General features: G+C 40.6%; 1 protein-coding gene across 7 annotated transcripts in view; it reads right to left on the bottom strand.

Annotated features, from left to right (window-relative positions):
• LOC121624453 (ankyrin-3-like) overlaps positions 1-19,749 on the bottom strand; it is a 139,966-nt gene that overhangs the window by 36,701 nt on the left and 83,516 nt on the right. For 3 of the 7 annotated variants that reach the window (XM_041962097.1, XM_041962099.1, XM_041962098.1), the window contains exons 16-28: positions 19,135-19,233; positions 18,778-18,876; positions 17,381-17,578; positions 17,131-17,229; positions 16,491-16,589; positions 16,196-16,294; positions 15,817-15,912; positions 14,948-15,020; positions 14,408-14,467; positions 12,043-12,078; positions 8,431-8,554; positions 3,333-3,435; positions 1,536-1,642 (exon numbers count right to left, since the gene is read on the bottom strand). In XM_041962097.1, the coding sequence (XP_041818031.1) occupies positions 1,536-1,642; positions 3,333-3,435; positions 8,431-8,554; positions 12,043-12,078; positions 14,408-14,467; positions 14,948-15,020; positions 15,817-15,912; positions 16,196-16,294; positions 16,491-16,589; positions 17,131-17,229; positions 17,381-17,578; positions 18,778-18,876; positions 19,135-19,233 (1,292 nt within the window). The remainder of the gene's footprint in view (positions 1-1,535; positions 1,643-3,332; positions 3,436-8,430; positions 8,555-12,042; positions 12,079-14,407; positions 14,468-14,947; positions 15,021-15,816; positions 15,913-16,195; positions 16,295-16,490; positions 16,590-17,130; positions 17,230-17,380; positions 17,579-18,777; positions 18,877-19,134; positions 19,234-19,749) is intronic. The other 4 variants (XM_041962101.1, XM_041962102.1, XM_041962103.1 and 1 more) reach the window with 2 other exon arrangements.

Below are 19,749 nucleotides of genomic sequence, written 5' to 3'. Positions count from 1 at the left end.
TTGCATAAATGAATGTTATCTGTGGTTGCAATATATTCATCTTAAACAGGACTGTGTTTAACCAATGAATGACTGACCTCAATCCATTGAAACTCATTCGTTAATTGACTTATTGGAAAATGTAAAAACATTCAGATCCAGCTGTAACTAAAGTGCAAGTCCATGTCAGTCTCTACAAAGTCACATTCTGCCACTCATCCAGATCAGTTAGTGACTCGCAAACATTTCCTCCAAACAAAAGGAATCAACCAAAATCCAAACCACTTTAAGTTGAGTGTGTGGCGACACAGCTCATGTGTGAGGAGAGCAAACACAGATGTTATGAGTGAACAGAGAGGGGAGGGTGTTCGACGTCACCGGAAACAAGAAGTAACACAAACAAGGTAGTGGTGGTGATAAAGAGGGCAACCAATCACAGTCAATCACCTGCTGTCGTACTGCGGGAGCGGAGAGGAAAAACTGCAGGATGGACGACAAAGCAACGCAGGAGTGACAGGTCAACAACAGAGCTGCGTCATTAAAAAACCACTGAGAAGATGATTAACAAGGAGTCCTTTAAAGAACCAGTTCCGCATTTTGGGAAATTCGCTTGTTTGCTTTCTGGTGAAAAGTTGGATGAGGATGTTAAATGGTAAATGTGAGGTTACAGCCAGCAGCGGGTTAGCTTAGCTTAGCAGCAAGACTGGAGTTGTTGCTTTTACGCTTCATCTTTTGTACAGATTTAACAAAGTTACACAGCTTGTTAATTAATGAGCTTTAGAGGTGAGCAAAGCTAGATGAATTCTCCGTTTTCAGTCTTTGCGCTAAGCTAAGCTAACGGCTAAAGCCTGTAGCTTCATTTTACCTTCATTTTATTTACCGGACAAAAATTAGAGTATTATCATCTTCTTTCCTCAAGAAAGCAGATTAACATATTTCCCACAATATCAAACTTCTGCTTTAAATTACAGCTTCTTCATTTCCAAAGTTACTGACTCACAGGTGAATCTGCTGCTGGAGAGATTTACCTGATCGCAGGTAAATCCAGGTGAGCACTGGTCAGATTTCTGCATTTGGTTCTACTGAACAGAAAGAGACACTAGAGCCACATCTTATCGCTCTCTAGCAGTAGCTTTGAGCAGTTTCTGAGTATACGTGTTTTTTCAGGTTTGTCACCGTGCTATCGGACAGTCATTACGGAAATGAGGTAAGTGTAACTTCTGCTAACAGACTAGCTTTTAGATTTGAAAACCACAGACAATCAGAGAAGATGAAGAGAAACCGCTGCAGATAGGAACTGTTTTCTCGAGGGGACAGAAAATGAGAAAGAGATCGATAAAGAAGACAGACATAGACTACAAAACGGAGACGAACACTTATAATTCCTCTTCTCATATTAAATCTGAATACACTGTGATAGCATTAGCAAGTTTTCTCCCTCTCCCTCCATCTTCTCCTTTTCCCTCCATTCTCGCTGTCAGGTGAGACACCTACGGTTGATATTTTCCCTCCCTGTTCTCCAGCCTTTATGCATTCATCCTTTCAAACCTGCTTACCCGGAGTGTATTGGTGAGGAGACTAGGTTGACGTTATCCAGCGCGTCTGCAGTCCAGCTGTACCTCCTCAGAGAGTCGTTGTCAACGTCCTTAGCCGCCGCCAAATGCTGTGGAGGAGACAAGGTCACTGCAATGCATGAGTGTGTGTGTGCATGAGAGGAATCTGCCATGTGCATAGACGGAGGCAGAGAAATGACAATGTGTGCTTGTGATTTGTCAAATGAAAGAGTGAAGATACAATACACATCTTTTGTCATGAAGCCATGTATTTAAAAAGAGAAGAAAAAGTGAAATAATTAAGAAAATGTCAAATACCATCTTAAAAATAATATATAAGACCTTGCAATTAAAAGTTTCCCTTAAATGATGCAAAATGAGGACACACGAGCACTGACACATAAATCCAGCAGTGAGCTAAGACAACAAGATGACAAGCCACCTCCTCTGGGGAAGGAGGGCGTCACTACGAGTACATCTTGCAGGATTTATGGATGAGTCGTAGAATGATTTCTACACATGGGCGACTAAGGCAGCTGCCAATCTGGAGATATGAAATTTCAGAAGGACACCAGCATTTAAAGCAGGTACCAGCATCAGATGCCCCCAAAAGATCTGCCAGCATTGTACACTGTGATATTTCTGTTCCAAACAGGCTCTGATACGTTCATAAAAAGGGTTATTATTAAAGTTTCGAATCATTTTAAAGCCTCAACTTACAAAGTAAACACTGAAATTGTAAAATACTGAAATAATGTGAAATTAAATCTTACTCCTAATTCATCCAACGCGTCCAAGGAAGTTTAGATGTGGTGATAGTGGTACTCTAGCCTCTGAGTATCATCACCAACGCATTTTTAAGTTCCCTTTATCACGATGTATTAAAAAAAAGATAAAACATATACATGCTGTGATGATGGCAAAACTGAAAATAATATCAAAACTACATATAACATGATAATCAAGTATGAATGACATATTCTCGCATGCACTGACAGAAAGAGTGCATGACATCTACCTTATTGTGTTGCTCTACAATGAAAGACCTTTCCTTACAGAGCATCTGGAGCAGCGTGAGAGGAGACAAGCTGTTATTTTTTTTTACATCCACTCTGAAGTACTCTTCAAAATAACTGCATTGTGTGTCTTATATTATTTAGCAGGCAAAAGGTAGCAGCAGTGAACAGACAAAACATACAGCATGTCCAGACTCCTTCTCAGAAAGCTTCTTTATTGAAGACGCAGAGACACGTTGTAATGTGATGTGATGAATGACACTACTTAGCTGCATCAACGGGATATGTAGTATACAGTGTTTTTTTTAAATGGACTTTGAGTTTTTTGGACCTCTATGCCACTTTATTAAACTTTGCATCACATTAAGCCTTATGCTGTCTTTTGGCTCGTTGGACGAAGGAAAGTTTCACTTGACCTCACACTTTACCTTAAGTGCCATTTTACTGCATCCTTAAAGTAGGTGGGCCATCACAGTAATCCCTTTCAGACAGCAGCACTAACCACTAATCTCATTTCCTCTTTCAGTACAATGTAACGGGATTGGTCGTCCTTGTGTCAACACCAACTCAGGTGGAAGAGGATTGGTGCTGGCTTTTGGCACAGCACCAAGGCAGCTTGGCACATTTGGAGACAGAACAGGGTCTCTCGTGAAGTTAATGACCTGCGGATTACTGACTCAGAGGGACAGAAGTAGAGACAGAAGCCAGCAGGAGACACAGAGAGACACAAGGAGACTAAACGTGTGCACCTTTAAACACCCATACATCCAGCCTGTGTACGTACCATCTCCTTACTGGGCGCCAGCATCTCCTCTATCATCATGCTGTCCCGCGTGAACGAGCTCCGGTTCAGCGTGTTGGACCTATCAGAACTGAAGGAACGCAGGCTTGGTGTGGTTGCCGTAGAAGTCACGGATTACCAAGACAACAGTCACAATGATGGAGAGGGGAGGTGAGGAGGAGGAGGAGGAGGAGGAGTTGGGAGGGGGTTGGGTGTAAGGGTGGGTATGAAAGTGAACAGAAAAAACAAACAAAAACACATTAAATGCATGCAGCTTCCAGGAACCTGACTGTATGCCACCAACAACAACCACAAGGCAAGAAAGTACACTCTTCAAGAGGGAATTCAAGTGTTTCCAACACAAAACCCAGAGCTACAAGGAAAGCATTGTTGCGCAAAGGCTCCTAACTTGTCCGAGGCAACACAAAAACGTCTTAAGAGGCTAAACTGTACAAATACAGATGCAAATGCAGTCGTAGGTGGTGTCTGACAATAATCCTGGTGAATGGACAGAGCAAAAAACGTGTGTTGTGAAAAAAAATGCGTACAACACTCTTTGTATTGCCTATAGCAACTGGGCTATTCACACCATACCGGCACACAATTCGAAAGCCCTACAAAGGGAAGCAGGGTAGCTTATGGAAGTTAAGCAGATTACTGTATGATGGACAATGGACACAGTACTAAGACAGGAAACTGGTACCGGCCATCATGATGAAACATTTGCAGATAATTAGCTGCTGTCTCAAACTCTTCCTCTGACAACACGTCCACATTAAACTGTAGATTGTCTGGATACATTTGTCAGCACATTTGTGTGCTGTGATGTTGCTTGTGATGGGGCTTTCAGGGAGACTTTTATGAGGCAAATTAAAGCATTCCTGAGCAGTGACATATGATGAACGTTTGCCTGCAACATCTCAACCGCAATTACAACACTGCTGTTCGCTTAGCGATGTGAATCAATTAGCCAGTGCCCAGAGGAACTGCTCTGTAGCACAAAGTGGCAAAAAGACAACTCTAATTCTGAGGGAGGCTGTGATTGTAATATATATACAGTATATATATAAATATATATATAAGTCATATCATAAGTAATTTTATTGTGAGGTTATCAGGGTTATTATCACAAGAAAACAAAAGGTTATGTTTTCAAGATAATAAGAAAATGTTCCTGATATTTCGTTACTTTGAGATAACAACATAATTTTAGCAAGTCTTCCACTCTTTCTCATTAAAGGACAAAACTATAATATGTAATGTCAGCCTATCCTTTTTAATGCTCTAGGAACCAGCTATAATTTGTGGTAGCTTGCTAGCTTCAGTATGCATTCGTGGATTTTGTCAATAGTGATGCTGAACAGATTTCATTCATTCATTCATTGGCAAAGTTAGTCTATAATCAAATTATAAAATTGCATATTTTAACATTTTTAATAAATAAAATGATACATTTTGCTTTTATGTGTTCCGTGTGTCTTTGGCCTACATTCAGTCTTTTAAATGTCATTTAACAAAAAAGCACAAATAATAATAATAATTATTATAATAATTCCTGTTTTGGGAACACCTCAATAAACTGGTGGCAAATCGTAACGTTGCTGTGTTGTTAATAAAGTTTTAAAAAAGGGGAAAAAGAATGGTGGCACATGCATGTGTCTAAAACGGTAGGTCTGGAACTGAGGGGGCTCTCCGGCTCTGCAGGTCAATATTAGGAAAATTCTTGTTTCTTTAAAACTAATCACAGACATAAAGTATTTTTCACTGTTAATCTTTGAGTGTAAATGTACATTTCTGTAATATACATATCTTTCTCAAGAGAAATAGTGCTTGACAACATACAGTGAGATACTCTGCACTGTCCACTATTTGTCGTCACTATATGACACTAAACTGATGAAGGCAATAGCTATCACCTACAGCTAGATCAGCTCAGGTCCCTGGAAGCTCTATGAAGGAGCACTCCACACAGAAACCAAAACAATGCAAAGCTCCACTTTTATGTGGCTAACCCACAAAAACCCAAGCATTAATGATACAGTACAGTCGAAAACAAAAGCAAACACAACTCTACAAGCAAGGAACACAGCAGAACTGGTTTCAACTGAAAGCAAGGAATCGGGACATAAAGATCACACAAGTCAACCACAGGACACAAAACATAAAAAAACTGGTCAAAATCATCAAGTTAGTTGTCAAACACAGTAAATATGTATTACACTGGACCACAGAGTCATGGTACTGATAGTGACTGGAGTCCGGGGGTGTCAGGGGAGGGAAAGGGCTGAAATGGGTGGGGTGGGGGAGGTGTAGGGAGGCCTCTTCATGCCTTTAGCCTTACCTGACTTTGGGACTAACATTAAGAACGGACATGAGGAGAGAATAAAAGATCATGAACAAACAGAGGAGTGGCTAGAGTGATGCAAAGAGGAGAAAAGCCAGAGCAGAGATGCAGGTTGGTAGAATGATGCCACATGCTGCTGACTTGTTTTTGGACTTATATCAAGGAGGCTTCACCTCCGTGTTCCCATGTGTACAAACTCGATGATATCAGTTTCAAAGATTTATTGCAGAATTGTGAAGAGGGAGAAGTGATTTTCACTTACTGATGTAAATGTTGTCTTTGTTTTCTGCAAAGATACCTTTGGAGTTGGCATTTATTTGAGGTTTCTAACCACCTGATGAATGAAAGTTCAATATTCACTCCAATATTGAGCTCTGTTTTGGTCTCCAACTACTCCTCAGGAAAATATCCAGCTTTTTAGCTGCTAAATGCTCCACGACTGTAAGTTCACCTGCTAGTTGCTAACTTTGTCTGAGGTAGAGTACAGTGGGTTCCTCAGAGGCTTTACTGCTTGAAACAGCTGCCTGTTGCAGGTATAGCTGATTAGAGCGGTGAAAATGAACAAAAAAGAGTCAATTAGTAAGCCTTAAAACCAAAACAATGAGCTAGAAGATGCTGCAATGCTCCATAGAGCTGAGGGGAACTGCAGAGCTGATAATCTTTGTGGAGAAAAGTTCACTACAACTCCTAAGGAGGCTGAGCTAAGCAATCCATTAAGTGATCTCACTTTGCTACTCCTTGTATATATATTACAAGAAAATAATTTATTCTAAAATAAATCTGTGGGATCACTACATTTTCCAGGAGACTCCTGTGTTTCTACGTTGATGAACATTGAGGATTAATAAGATTAATTAAGATCATCATCACTGAAAAAAAACATTAAACTGGTAATTGAGAGGGAAAACTACTTCTTTACCAAGCAGCTCCTCCCATGTCACAACTCCATTGGTCATGTATGTTTTGTTTTTAAAAGAATAATGTATTAACAATGTTAAAAACCTCAAGTGATCTAACACAAATGATTTATAATGATAGCTGAATAAAGCAAACAACATACAATGCATAACTTTCTTTCCCTCACTAATAGTGATTTTGTAGATAATTCACTGCATAAACTGCCTGAACTTACAGTGATTTGAACCCAAATTCTCAGCTTGGGGTGACACACACACAGACACACAGACACAGACACACACACACACACACACACACACACACACACACACACACACACACACACACACACACACACACACACACACACACACCCCACCCCACCCCACCCCACCCCACTCAAACAGTGTGTGTTGATCTAACCCAGTGCTCAAGGCCACACAATCGAACATGTTTCTAATTTCCTGTGGCTCAGTGTCCGTGTGTGTCACCCCACAGATATTCAATAACCCCCTCCCCTGTGTCAATATTTTTGTGCGAGTCCAACAACCACAGAAAGCGACCTATGACCTCCCACTGGTAAGAGGAAAATATGTGTGTGTTTGTGTGTGTGTGTGTGCGTGTGTGGCAGACTGGTGGTCAGAATAATGTAAGGCCTTGCTGGCATCTCACTTCTTCTGGATAATGTGAAAATTCATTTTATAAAAGACCTCAACAGAATGTTTTCATAGATTTTAGTTTCAGCTCTCTGTGAACTGACGACTATTTGTGTTGGTTGTCAGGTCATGAGTTTTCATAAGGCTTCCTTTGCAGTTACAGACTAGTTCATTTGTCTACAGTGTAACCCTGTTACCTATTAATCACTGGATGATTATTGAGTACCAGCGTTTCTTGGAGCTCTGAAAGAGACTCTTCAGCACGCCTCAACTTCAGTGTATCCATCAAATTGATTGTGATACCTTGGTTTACTGCAATTACTATAAATAAAGGATACCACAGTGGGAAATGTCGACCACATGCCAGCAATGAAAAAAAGAGTGTGGTCAATTTCTTGTTTTGTACTGTATCATGAGTGATTATCTTTTGTGCTGTAAAGAAATTTATGTGAAACCTACAACAACCAGATTTGTGTTTTAAGACCCAATCACACCAGAAAGTAACACAGCGAAAGTCATTAACAAATAAATCTTTGTTAATTATGTGGTTGTGGAGGTTTGCTTTGTCGCAGGCCTATTCGCCACTGTAGCTAGTGAGCTAACCACTTACAAACTGACCAGCCAGGAACACGCTAATGCTACTCAATCACGCAGGCTGGCAAAGCTTCCCTCTATTTTCTCTACACGATTTTACGTTATCTCCATTAAATAAAGAGCTGTTGAAGAAGGGAAAAAAAGCTGTAACACAGCTAGCAAGCTTACAAACTGTCAGCTAGCAAGCTTGTTAGCCTTACTGCTAACACGGCAATATGTTCACACAGTTTATTCAAAATACATATTTGTCTTATAAGTGTCTTAAAGCATTCCTCTTTTAGTGTAGCAGTTGATACTCCAACAGAGGTCATAAGTTAATGGTGTAACACAGCTAACAAGATACAATCACATCCTCAGTTTTGGACTCTCTGGTTCTCTGTCAATTGTCAGAAATGTAAAGATGGTTTGTTATTGGACGACAGTACGAGTTGAACTCTTGATCTTTCAAATGCTGGTGTGACTGGGCTTATAGACATCTCGCATATATTCTCCAGAGATCAGGCTTCTCATTTTATGACAGCCGTACTGTATGTGATAACGATTGATATTAAAACGCCACATTTCCCTTATCACACTCTTAATATTGGTTATCAGCTGGGGTGTGTTTTACCTCTGTGACCGTGCACCAACGCTGAAGCCCATGTAGCCCTCCTGAGGGAGCGAGTCGTCCCCCAGCTCCCGCAGGTCCTGGGGGGCCAGGTATTTGTCTGTGTCCCCCGTCATTGCATCGTCACCTGCGGGTTGAAAACACACGGGGCGGAAGAAAGGTTACAAAAAGAAGGCGTCTTTTCACCTGTTATGAGAGTCTGCTTCTCTCTTCTGAAAGTGTGCAGCGAATGAATGAGTAAAGCCCCCACTCGGCAACCACGGGCCCAGGCTTGCAATGTGAGCAGTGCTCATACCCTGCTTCATCATCTGAGCTCCTCAACACTAGACTAGCTGTTACTAGGTGGGATATCCTATGAAAGCAAACTCAAAATGTTTGCCTTCGCTCTGTGCTTCTTGTTTTGTCGTCCATGCAGACCACAACAGAGTGGCTCTGTTAGACGGACAGATCAATGCAGCCTCTACCCTGAGGTTGTTTCCAGTTCAGCCTTGGTCCAACAAACACACACAAACAAAAGTCTTGCTGTCACTGAAAGCTTTTTGTCTCCAGTCCCCAGATGACAAACAATGTTAACAGTAAAGCTCGCAAACAACAAAGTGCTGCTGTCAGTAACTTTTCACGTCAGGTTAGTTTAGTGAGTAATACAGTAAGAGCAAAAACACCAGTTTAACAGCTTTTAATCTAAATAAAGGTTGGATCATGTAGTTTTACAGGAAGCTTCACTGACCGCAGATTCATGTACAACACAATGTTTCCAGTTACGCTGGATGAAAACACTTTCAACGCAGCAGAACTCCATGTCAGCACAGCAAACAATCACTCAAGCTATAAAAAAAAAGTGGTCAAAGAGTTGAAACATACGTTAGAGGTGTAGCAGGAAAGCAGTTAACAGCATGTTATTCCCCTCAGAGGTACTGTAGATCCTATCCTACTGATGAACCGGTGACCGCAGAGTTGAAAGAGGGAAGGGAGGAGAGGAGGAGTTAAAAAGGGAGAGGGGAGCAAGTGCATGCAGGCGGAGAAAAGAAAGAAAAGGAAGGCATTCCAGCAACCACAAAGCACCGGAGACCCCCGCCCCACCCTCCTGTCCCCACTCATCCCCTGCTGCTACAACACCCCTCCCCCTAAACTTTCCCCCTCACACATATTCACACACGTTACAGACCCGATCTGGCGACATTCCAGCCCATTCTCCGGGACCCCTTCTCATTTCAGCCCGAGCGACAGCAGAGCCCCTCCTGAGCCGAGCACAAACTCACCTCCCGCTTTGAAGCACTTCATTCAGTCCAGTTTGCTGGATTTCACCCTGAACTAACTTTCTCCGACTCCTTCAACTCCCTGTCGCTCTCTCCTGCATACACTGTCTATCTCTCTTTCACCGCCCGACACTCGCACAAACAGATCAGCTTTCTCCCGCCTACCCACCCTGCTCCAGGATTATCCAGAGTGTGTGTGTGTGTGTGTGACAGAGAGAGAGAGTTTCAGAACAGACACCTAGAGCTCAGTGCAGGACAGAAATAGTAAGTGGGTGACTCAGACTAAGTTGTCCAACATCTAAACTCTACCTATGCAGCGTCTATAGGAGTCTGTACAGTACAGTATATATCCTCACTGCTCTCCTTAACCCTTCTATTTATTGATCTTTATGTGGTTTATACATTGGTTTGTCATTTTCTCATCTGCCTTCTGCGTGTCAACCCACATGTCTAACAATGTTCTTTTGTTATCACCTCTACAGTGAGAGTTGTGATTGCAGAAATTCTGCATCCTTCCAAAAAAAGGTTTCCCAAACGCTCCAGCTGGGGTTGAAACAGCAGTATCTGTCCAACTGCAGCTGTAAGACCCTACAAGTGTGATTATTCTTTTAGGACAAATAATACACTTCTCAGCATCTAATAGAGGAAAGACAATTAAACGCTGTGCACAAACAACTGTGAGAAAAATGTGGGTCATTAAACCCAAAATGATCCTGAGTTGCACTGTGAGACGTTCAGAGCTTTAGGGACTGTGGCAAAATTCTGACAGTGTAAGAAATTTAGGTTCAAATTCTCAAAGTGTGACTGCTGCTACGACCCACATCTTCAAACCAACCAATGGGACCATGGCATTAAAATGATGCAGAATACACAAGCGTTTGGTGACATCACATGAACACATATGCATATACAGAAGATATCACACTGACATGTATGAATCTATGCATTTTTGAATAAAGTCGGAAAAGGTGGAGAATTTTAATTGTCGTTTTTCTAATTCTTATATTGCACACTGATCTAGGAGCGAGATGTAGTGCTTGTGTATATGACAAATAAACCCTCATATCCATTGACCCATCTCACACAGGGAACTTATATAGCTCTGCACTCCCATAAAACTGTTGACTCACACTGGATGGTCCAAAAAAAGTGTAAAAATGAGCAGAGGAGCAGGATTCACTCACTTCTTTCTAATTTAACCTCAAACATCTTTTACATTTTCAAACTTTGTGAAACGTTTACTCAAGTGACATCACTTGAGGCAATTTACACGATTTCGTTGAGCTCCTGCTGGATCAACCTTCTGCAAGGTTAAAAAGATGCAAGTTTTTAGGGTCTGAATGCTGACCATTAAAACGACACAGATGAGAACCCCTGAGAATGAAATATTCAAGGTTAGAGTTATGCATGGCCTGCTTATTGATGTCTTATTCGATTTCCAGTATTTCAGGATTTTACAAAAAAACTTGACACTTAAATGTTTTTGCTTTCGAGTCTCAAGTCTGAAGATAATCAAGTCTCAATAAGTCCATTTTAAGGTGGACTCAAGCTGGTTAAAATATAAGATTATCTTAGTTATAGTATACTGATCAGTTCCCATTTGACAAATAAGCAGAGTGCCTTTTTATTAATAGTGCTGGTTCTATTTTTTGAAGTAACAGGTGTTATATTTAGCATGTGAAAAGCCAAAGAAAAGCATGAAAAGTGAAGGATGAAAACATACGACGGATTTTGGATGATGACCTAAAAACAACACTTGAAACAGATGAACTGCATAAATAACTTGAAGAAGTAGCAAGCTAAGAAATATAAGCCAACAAGTTGTGAATATGTTATTGCCTTATTAATAGTTAAATGATCTCATGATTCAGATTTTACACACATGCTGACTAAATATTAATTCACTACACAACACCAGAGAATCTCTTTGGAAAGCCCACAGCAGTTTATAAAAGACTGCACAGGGTTTGTGGGTTGTCCTGATTTAGATCATGGACTGTGTGTGTTACTGGAGATGTTAATCATTGCTGTTACTCAGCTGGTATGTGGGCTCGTGAGAGAGTGTGTGTGTGTGTGTGTGTGTGTGTGTGTGTGTGTGTGTGTGTGTGTGTGTGTGTGTGTGTGTGTATTTGTGTGCCTAGAGTTACACTTCATATATTTTTAGATCGGGATTGAAAGATGGACACTCTACTAAAGCTCTACTACGAAAACAACAACAAATTCAGTGCGAGGACCAATGTGCACATTAACAAACATACACTGTAAAAAATCACACAGCTTAGTTGCATCAGTGTAGCTGCACCACTTCAGGCTGGTTAATGGAGTTAGTGACAGTGAGGCCACTGTTTGTTGGACTTACAGGAATAGCTGATGCAGATATTTCCAACATCCATCTCTGTTTAAATAAAACAGAAATACACCTTAAAACATTCATTTTTAAGACTATGGATCATCTTTACACTCATGCATTCAACAGGCTTGCCGCGGTGCTACACGGTGTTACACCGTGTTCGGCGTACACCGATTACACATTGATTACATTACCTGCCCAGAAAGAAAACCCACTTAGTTCACTTTTATGTGTCAGTACACACGTCCTTCAAATTAAAATAAACCCTAATTTGTAAAATACTGCTTGTGCTATCAATACTCAGTCGGACGGCAGACACTACAAATATAAACTGAAAGGTCTGCTTTGTACATCAGCAGCAGAGTCACAGAAGTCAGGTTTTACTATCACATGACAAGAGTAAGGAGAGTTGACTGATAAGACGATGGCGGAGGATTTGGTGTCAAAGTGAAAAGAAAAAGCACCTATTTGGCAGTATTTCAGATATAAACTCAGTGCTAATAGGGAACCTGATAATGTCAATAAGGCAATCTGTAAACTATGTCTGATGAAGGTGGCGGCAGCATCTGCACGCAACATAAGTGATTTACAAACACACGTTCAAGTGCATCACAAGAATGCGGCTAAAGCAGCTGGAGATCAGAGTGAGAGCCCTACAGATACTGAGCATCGGCGACGAATATCTTTTCTTGTTAAATGTCCAGAGTTGTCACAAGTTGATGGCAACTGGTGGGAAAATCTCCTCACAGGAACATTCATGCCTGTGATGTAAGGCTGCATATAAAATGTTTATCTCATTGTTATGTAGCCTGTATACATTTTCCTTTTTTTTTTTTTTTGGTCAATCATTCAGTTGCACCCTCTTTTCTTTTTCCATTCTGTCGTCTGTTTTCTGCCTAAAGACTTAAGATGCAGTCACATAAATATTCAGGCCAAGAGTCATAACTCATGGCACAGAGCTTCACCCTATGACATCCTGCATAGGCCGTTCTACATGTTACATTATATTGCATATATAACCTTGATTCCAAAAAAGCTGGGACCCATGCAGTAACATCCTTTATCCAATCATGTGTTCACAAAGTGGTGAACCTCGTTCCATCCTCGCATGTGAGCGACTGAGCCTTTCCAGGATGCTCCTTTCATACCCAATCATGATGCTATCACCTGTTACCAATCAACCTGTTAACCTGTGGAATGATCCAAACAGGTGTTTTTGGAGCGTTCTTTGAAATGTGTTGCGCATCAAATTCAGAATAAGAAGACATTCACAAAAATCAATCAAGTTAATGAGCTCAAACATTAAATATATGTCTTTGTACTGTTTTCAGTTGAGTATATGTCGAAAAGCATTAAAATATTTGCACATTCTGTTTTATTTGTGTTTTGTAGTGTCCTAATGTTTTTGGAATCAGGGTTGTACGTTGTGTTTAAGATAAATGACAGCAGCTGAAGTTGTCTCTGAACGGTAGAAACAATGGCACAGCTGGTAATCTCATATCGGTCCATACACACACTTCACCACTGTGGGAAAGTGAACTGTTTCTGCTGACATTTAGCAGCTATAAAAACTGTGAACAGCAAAAAGAAAGAAATATGGGACTAACTAAAAATGAAAGCCTAAAAACATCAGAGGGAGAACGAAAATGAAACAAACTATTGATTGAAAAATCTCAATATATCAATCACTAGTTTTACTCCTCCCAGTCTGTGACTGTCAGTATAGAGTTCAAGTTCAGCCTTTCTAGAGACCATGAGAAACGGGATAAGTAAATACGCACACGCACACACACACATGCACATGCACACACACACACACACACACACCAGCAGCTGACACCATGTTTGCTTTGGCCCAAATGCGTGAAACTACAATGGAAGCGTCACTGACAAGCCTCCGAAGACAAAGGATCAAGTGTGTGTGCGTCTACTTCACGCCGTGAAAAGAAATCTGTTACACACTTCACAACGCCATATGCAGACAGTTGGCATGGCAACCAGGAGAGAGACATATTTCCTGCATTTTGATGCATGAAAATACTGAAGGTTTTACAACAACACAGCATGAGAGAGTCGAAGAGGGACGCAGCAGCTGAAAATACTCAAGTGCAGCATGATGCATCAGACATGTACAGTATGAGGGTTTGTGCAAAGACTTCAGAAAAGGACATCTTTACTAGAACGCTCTCCATCCTATTTGACTACATTCAATTAAAAAAAGATAAATAAATTAAGGTAAAAAGGGGTTAAATAAAACATAAAAGAGAAGCAGAGGTTAGAAATGTTAAGAACAGAGGACAGAACAGAAAGAAGTGAAACAAAGAAATGAGGATTTAAAAACAAAACAAAAAAAGTGAATAAATATGAAAAATACCTTCTTCCACATCAGATATATAGTCCTCTGTGATCATTTCGGGGACATTGGCTTTACAGACTGCATGATTGGGATGGAGGAGAGGGTTAGAGAAAAAGAGGAACCAAAAATATGGAAAATCATGTCCATAATAAAATTATAGGCAAAGAAAGAATTAACAACGAAGTGAACACTGTACATTTGGAAATAAAGTTCTTCATCATGACTGTAACTAAAATGTCAAATGATGAAATAAAATAAGTTCATGATGGAAAAATAATAATGTTGGCGTTTCTCACCTGAATTACTCAGCAACAACAACATAACTGTTTCCTTGACAACAATGGGGAAATTTAGCAACCGAGGGACCAGCACTGGGATCTCATTCTGGTCGGGCCCAAAAGCCAAATATGACTGAGTTTTTAAAGACGTTGGATGTCTGTCCAGGATTTTGTGACTGGGGTCAGGTTGTATGGGGAGAACTGTTCTGGTGGATTTGAAGTAATACATGGATTTACACATCAATAAGCTGTCAAATAAAGCTGCAAAATGATTCCTCACCTTCGTCATCGGACATGTCCAACACCTCGTTCATGGTCTCTGGAACATTCATCTTGTGCTTCTCAATCACAGTCTGCCAAACAGAGACATGTATGAGATATACCTGCCAGCAGACTCCTCCAGTCCAACAAAGTTTTCAATTAAAGCCGTTATTCACATAACCGTCAGCATGAGCGACGAAAGTTGGGAATAAAACAAAGATGTCAGAGTAGAATAACCTGTTTTTAATGGCTAACATGGTACATTTCCATGATACTTATTCAGTCAGTACAACTTTCAAGTTTACAGGTTTCTCTTTTTAACACTGCTTTCATTCATTACTTCCAATTGCTTACAGTATATTTGAGATGAAATTTAACACATCCTGCAGATGTTTCATATTAAAAGCCTGCCAGGAAAGAGAAGGATTGTGCCCATGAGCCACTGGGAGACTTTTAATGTAAAGCTTTATTGCAGGAAGTCTTGAGTATCAATAACGGTAGCTTAACTAAGAACCCAACTGCAATTAATTAGTATATGGGAACAGTGTTTCTACTAAGAATAGAAACTCAGCAGCAGAGTGATGGTTATAAATATGATGCCATATTTATCAAGATGTGAGTTCTACAGAGAAAGTGCTGAGTTTGAATTTGAGAGAGCAGATTAGCAAGATGCCTTGCAAAAAACTGATGAAATATATGTATAATAACTGCCAAAAGCAGGAATTAAGGCCTGTCTCTAATATAAGCCTGTTTTGAATAAGAGCCTTCATGAGAATTCATGGTTAGTGCATGTGGACATATTTCAGTCAGTAGTGTTTTATTAACATAAAAGAAAACAATTGGTTAAACTATACATTTCAGTCAACACAGTCAGAAACACAAACTCACCTGGGTGGTCAGAGTTTCCTCGGTGACCACTTTGAGTGTGTCGACCACAGAGATGTAGCCGAGCCTCCTGGCAATGGAAAGAGCACTGTTCCCATTCTGGACAAAAAAGAAAAAAAAAATAATAGAGGTGAGTTTGGAACAGTGTCAGGAAATCAAAACTGCTGCTCTTCTTTGGATCACCTTAACAAGTGTTTAGAGTACATCTGTTGGAGTGCGCACTAAAACCTTAATTATCAAAGCTATCTCATAGCCTTTGTGCAGACTGGTATATTTGGTATGGAGAGAACAGATTACAAGATGCAAAGGTCATGAGCCAAAATGAAAATTAAAACATTTGGAGTGAATATTATAGTATTCGTCCGAGTCTGTGTGTACTAACAGCAGTGAGTTCGTTGGGCGATGCTCCATGATGTAGCAGCAAGTTGATGATGTGTGTGTGTCCCTGCTGTGCCGCCTGGTGCAGAGGTGTGTAACCGTTCTGCAGAGGAGGGAAAAAGAGAAAGCTGAAAAGTTAGAAAACACTTACACAGCAAACAAATTACATTTATTCTACACCAACTGACAAACAGCCATTAGAATAAACTCTGTACAAATGTGCAATTGCACAAATCTCTTCTGCACACAGAAATAAAGGAAAACACACACACACACACACACACACAATAAAAGGTTACCTTGGTCTTAGCGTTGACTTTTGCCTGATTTTTCAGCAGGAAATTGACCATCTTCACGTTGCCATAGTGACAGGCCACATGGAGAGGAGTGTATCCCAGCTGATGATAGAGACAATCATTTGCAAATTGTGATTAGCAAAGAGATGATGTCGATAACATTGCCTCTTCTTTGTCTACTTAAAATGTAAATATGTAATTTGTTATATGAAACAACAAGGACGAGCAGGAAAAGATAACTCAAGTTGTTAGTCCTGCGACCTCGAGATTAATTTACATTTATCTAAACAGGGGTCTATAAATTTCAGAGGAAAAAAGGGTTTGTCCCAATATTCACACTAGAAGTCTTAAAAAGAGCAAAGAGTGCTAGTGCATCCTACGTTGTAAAAATACCAACACACAGTACAATTAAAGCAGTACTTCACTGCTGCAAGGAAGGTCTTTTCATAAAAAGTAGAAAGTCTATGCAGTAGAAAGACTCCACTTGTTTGTTTTGTTCAACCAACAGTCCAAAACCTAAAGATATTCAGTTTACAGTGGTATAAAACAGAGAGGGACCAGCTCAAACCAGTCAGTATTTGGCATTTTTGCTTGATAAATTACTTAAACAATTACGAAGACAAGAACAGACTAGTGGTGTTACCTTGGTCTCAGGGTCTATAGTAGCTCCATGGTTGACTAGGACCTCAGCAACATTGACTTTGTCCTCCTGGGCAGCCAGGTGAAGCGGAGTCAGACCAGACTGAGGACAGACAGAGAGACAGTTAAATATACAGATACACAGATAGAATTAAATATACAGATTGAGAGAGGCTGCCATGCCATTTACTGCGGATGTTTCATAATAAAGCCTAAATAACTGCAATGGCAGCGTTTACGCACAGATCTCTTACCTTATTGCCCGTGTTTATGGGAGCGTCTCGGGCCAGCAGCAGTGTCACTATGTCCACGTTGCCTTCTTGTGCTGCGAGGTGCAGAGGCGTGATTCCCTGGCGTGTTACTGTGTTGGTGGAGGCACCGTACTCCAGTAAGGTGGTGGTTATCTCCATCTGATTCTTCTTCGCTGCAATGTGGAGCGGCGTGTAGCCATTCTAGGAACAGAGAAAAAAAAAGGGTCATTTCTTCGTTTGCATGTTTGTTTCTTTTAAATTCAAACAAAATAACAAAAATTAGTTCCTAAATTAATATGTGTTATGTGCATTTTCAACAAATACATTCTGGCTTTGAGTGTCATGAGGAATTGTAAGTATTGTATTATAATGTTACTGTCTCTTGTCTGTCAAAAAGGATATTATCTGTTAATCCTGGGTGATGATTTAATATCATCTATGATGATCTGACATTTTGGGAAATTATTTTATTTTATTCATGCTAAGAATTGGTTAAAAAGATCACTACCACTCACATGTCTGTATGCTAAACATGATGCTAAGGAGACTTTTAGCTTAGCTTAGCACAAAGACTGGCAACAGAGGGAAACAGCTAGCCTTGTTCTGCTCAGGGGTAACAGTATCTGCCTCGCTCTGTCTAGCAGTGCCTCTAAAGCTCACAACTTAACACACTATCACACAATCTACACAATCTATACCAAAACAAAAAGTGTAAAGACAGCAAGCTTCAGTTTTTTTAGGGTGGTTATGTGAGTATTTCTTGGCCGGGAGCAGTGACTTCTTCTGGAGATTCAGAGAGTTGTGCTGGACACAGAAATAGTCGCTGTATGAAAGCAAACTTTCCATTGCACCATTTCCAGTCTTTATGTTAAGATAAGATAACTGGCTGCTGGCTGTAGCTCCGTATTTAGCGCACAGAGATAAGGGTGAAGTCAGTTTTCTCATATAAGTAGTAATTTCTCATTAGTTATTTGAAGAAAAGTGTAATTAATTACACCAGACTGAGGAAAATTAAGTAATTAAATGGTTGAATATTTCATTTTACACGTGTGAATAGTTGTTTTTCTGGTGTAATGCAAGGCACGTACAGTTTATGTTTACAGTTTAAACACATTAGCAAAAATTCTTCTCTCGTCTGGGGTCGTCGCCTGAAAACTGACTTATTCAGGGAATAAGAGTTATTGGGGCCTGGCTAATTTCAGTGGCAGCTCTCTCTGGATAAATGCTGTTAGAGTGGAACGGGTGTCCAACCAGCCAATCACAATGCTTCGCTCAGCCTGTTTGTGGGTGACTGAAACTAGGTCAGCCTGCTTTCACCCAGAGCCAAAGAGAGAGCCAGAGGTTTCGGTGCATTAAGGCATTAAGGAACATTCAATATAACCACTGTGACTGAGTCTTACCTTTGCAGCAGCGTGCGGTGAAGCTCCCTGGTTCAGCAAGAGCAGCGCCACCTTCTGGTTATCATAGTGTGCTGCCACATGCAGTGGAGTTAGTCCACTCTGAACACACACACAATCAGTGTTAGATGGTGATACACATAGAGCGCAGTGCAGTGAGAAGAGGTGATGAAGAGAATAACGTGAAATTGTAGCTACAAAACAAACACGTACACAGCTAACGATGGTGAGTACGTGTGTGTGTGAGCTGCACATAAGAATGAGGCCACATTTACTGTGTCCTGTTCTTCATGGTGGAGCTCACACACTCTCTGTTTTTGTCATCGTTCCTTCACACTCCAGTGCTCAAACATGCGTTACCTTCCCAGCAGCATCAGGTTGGGCGCTTTTCTGCAGCAGCAGGTTGGCGACCTCGATCTTGCCGTACTTTGCAGCCACATGCAAAGGAGTGAAGCCCTTCTGAAGAGATGCACAACAACAGGAAAGAATATTAAGATAAATTTATTATAAATATCTAATCTACTAATGTCCTGTGGCTGTAATAAACACTTAAGTTAATAGCTACGGTTCTCTCATGACTTACTTTCTACACATGGCTGCTCCACAGCACCATATGTGTTTAATCCCTTATAATTGAGCCATTTGCAGGGTAATGTCATGACAACATGAGAAACTGATTATTTGGTGCTTAAAATTGATGAAACACAATGAAGGTTCAGGGTGTGGAAGTAAAATGTGTGTTGTGTGTGTTACATCAGATTCTTCAACTATGAGGCAACACAGATCTGTGAACCAGAGCTCGCCTGATAGACCCAGCTGTGTGTGTGTGTTTGCATGTGTGTATACTGTATGTCCATGTCTCTGGATGCACGCAAACTGAGAGGCGACCAATAGTTATGGGGCTTGACAGAATCCAGCCAGCATCCTGGCTCAGCCCTGAATTTTATATGAATGATCTATCTATCTATGGAGGTG

The sequence above is a fragment of the Chelmon rostratus genome, chromosome 21 (assembly GCF_017976325.1).
Source record: "Chelmon rostratus isolate fCheRos1 chromosome 21, fCheRos1.pri, whole genome shotgun sequence".
Taxonomy (NCBI): Eukaryota; Metazoa; Chordata; class Actinopteri; order Chaetodontiformes; family Chaetodontidae; genus Chelmon; species Chelmon rostratus.
Note: the sequence above shows the minus strand (reverse complement) of the source record. Positions and strands in the feature narration are given on the sequence as shown.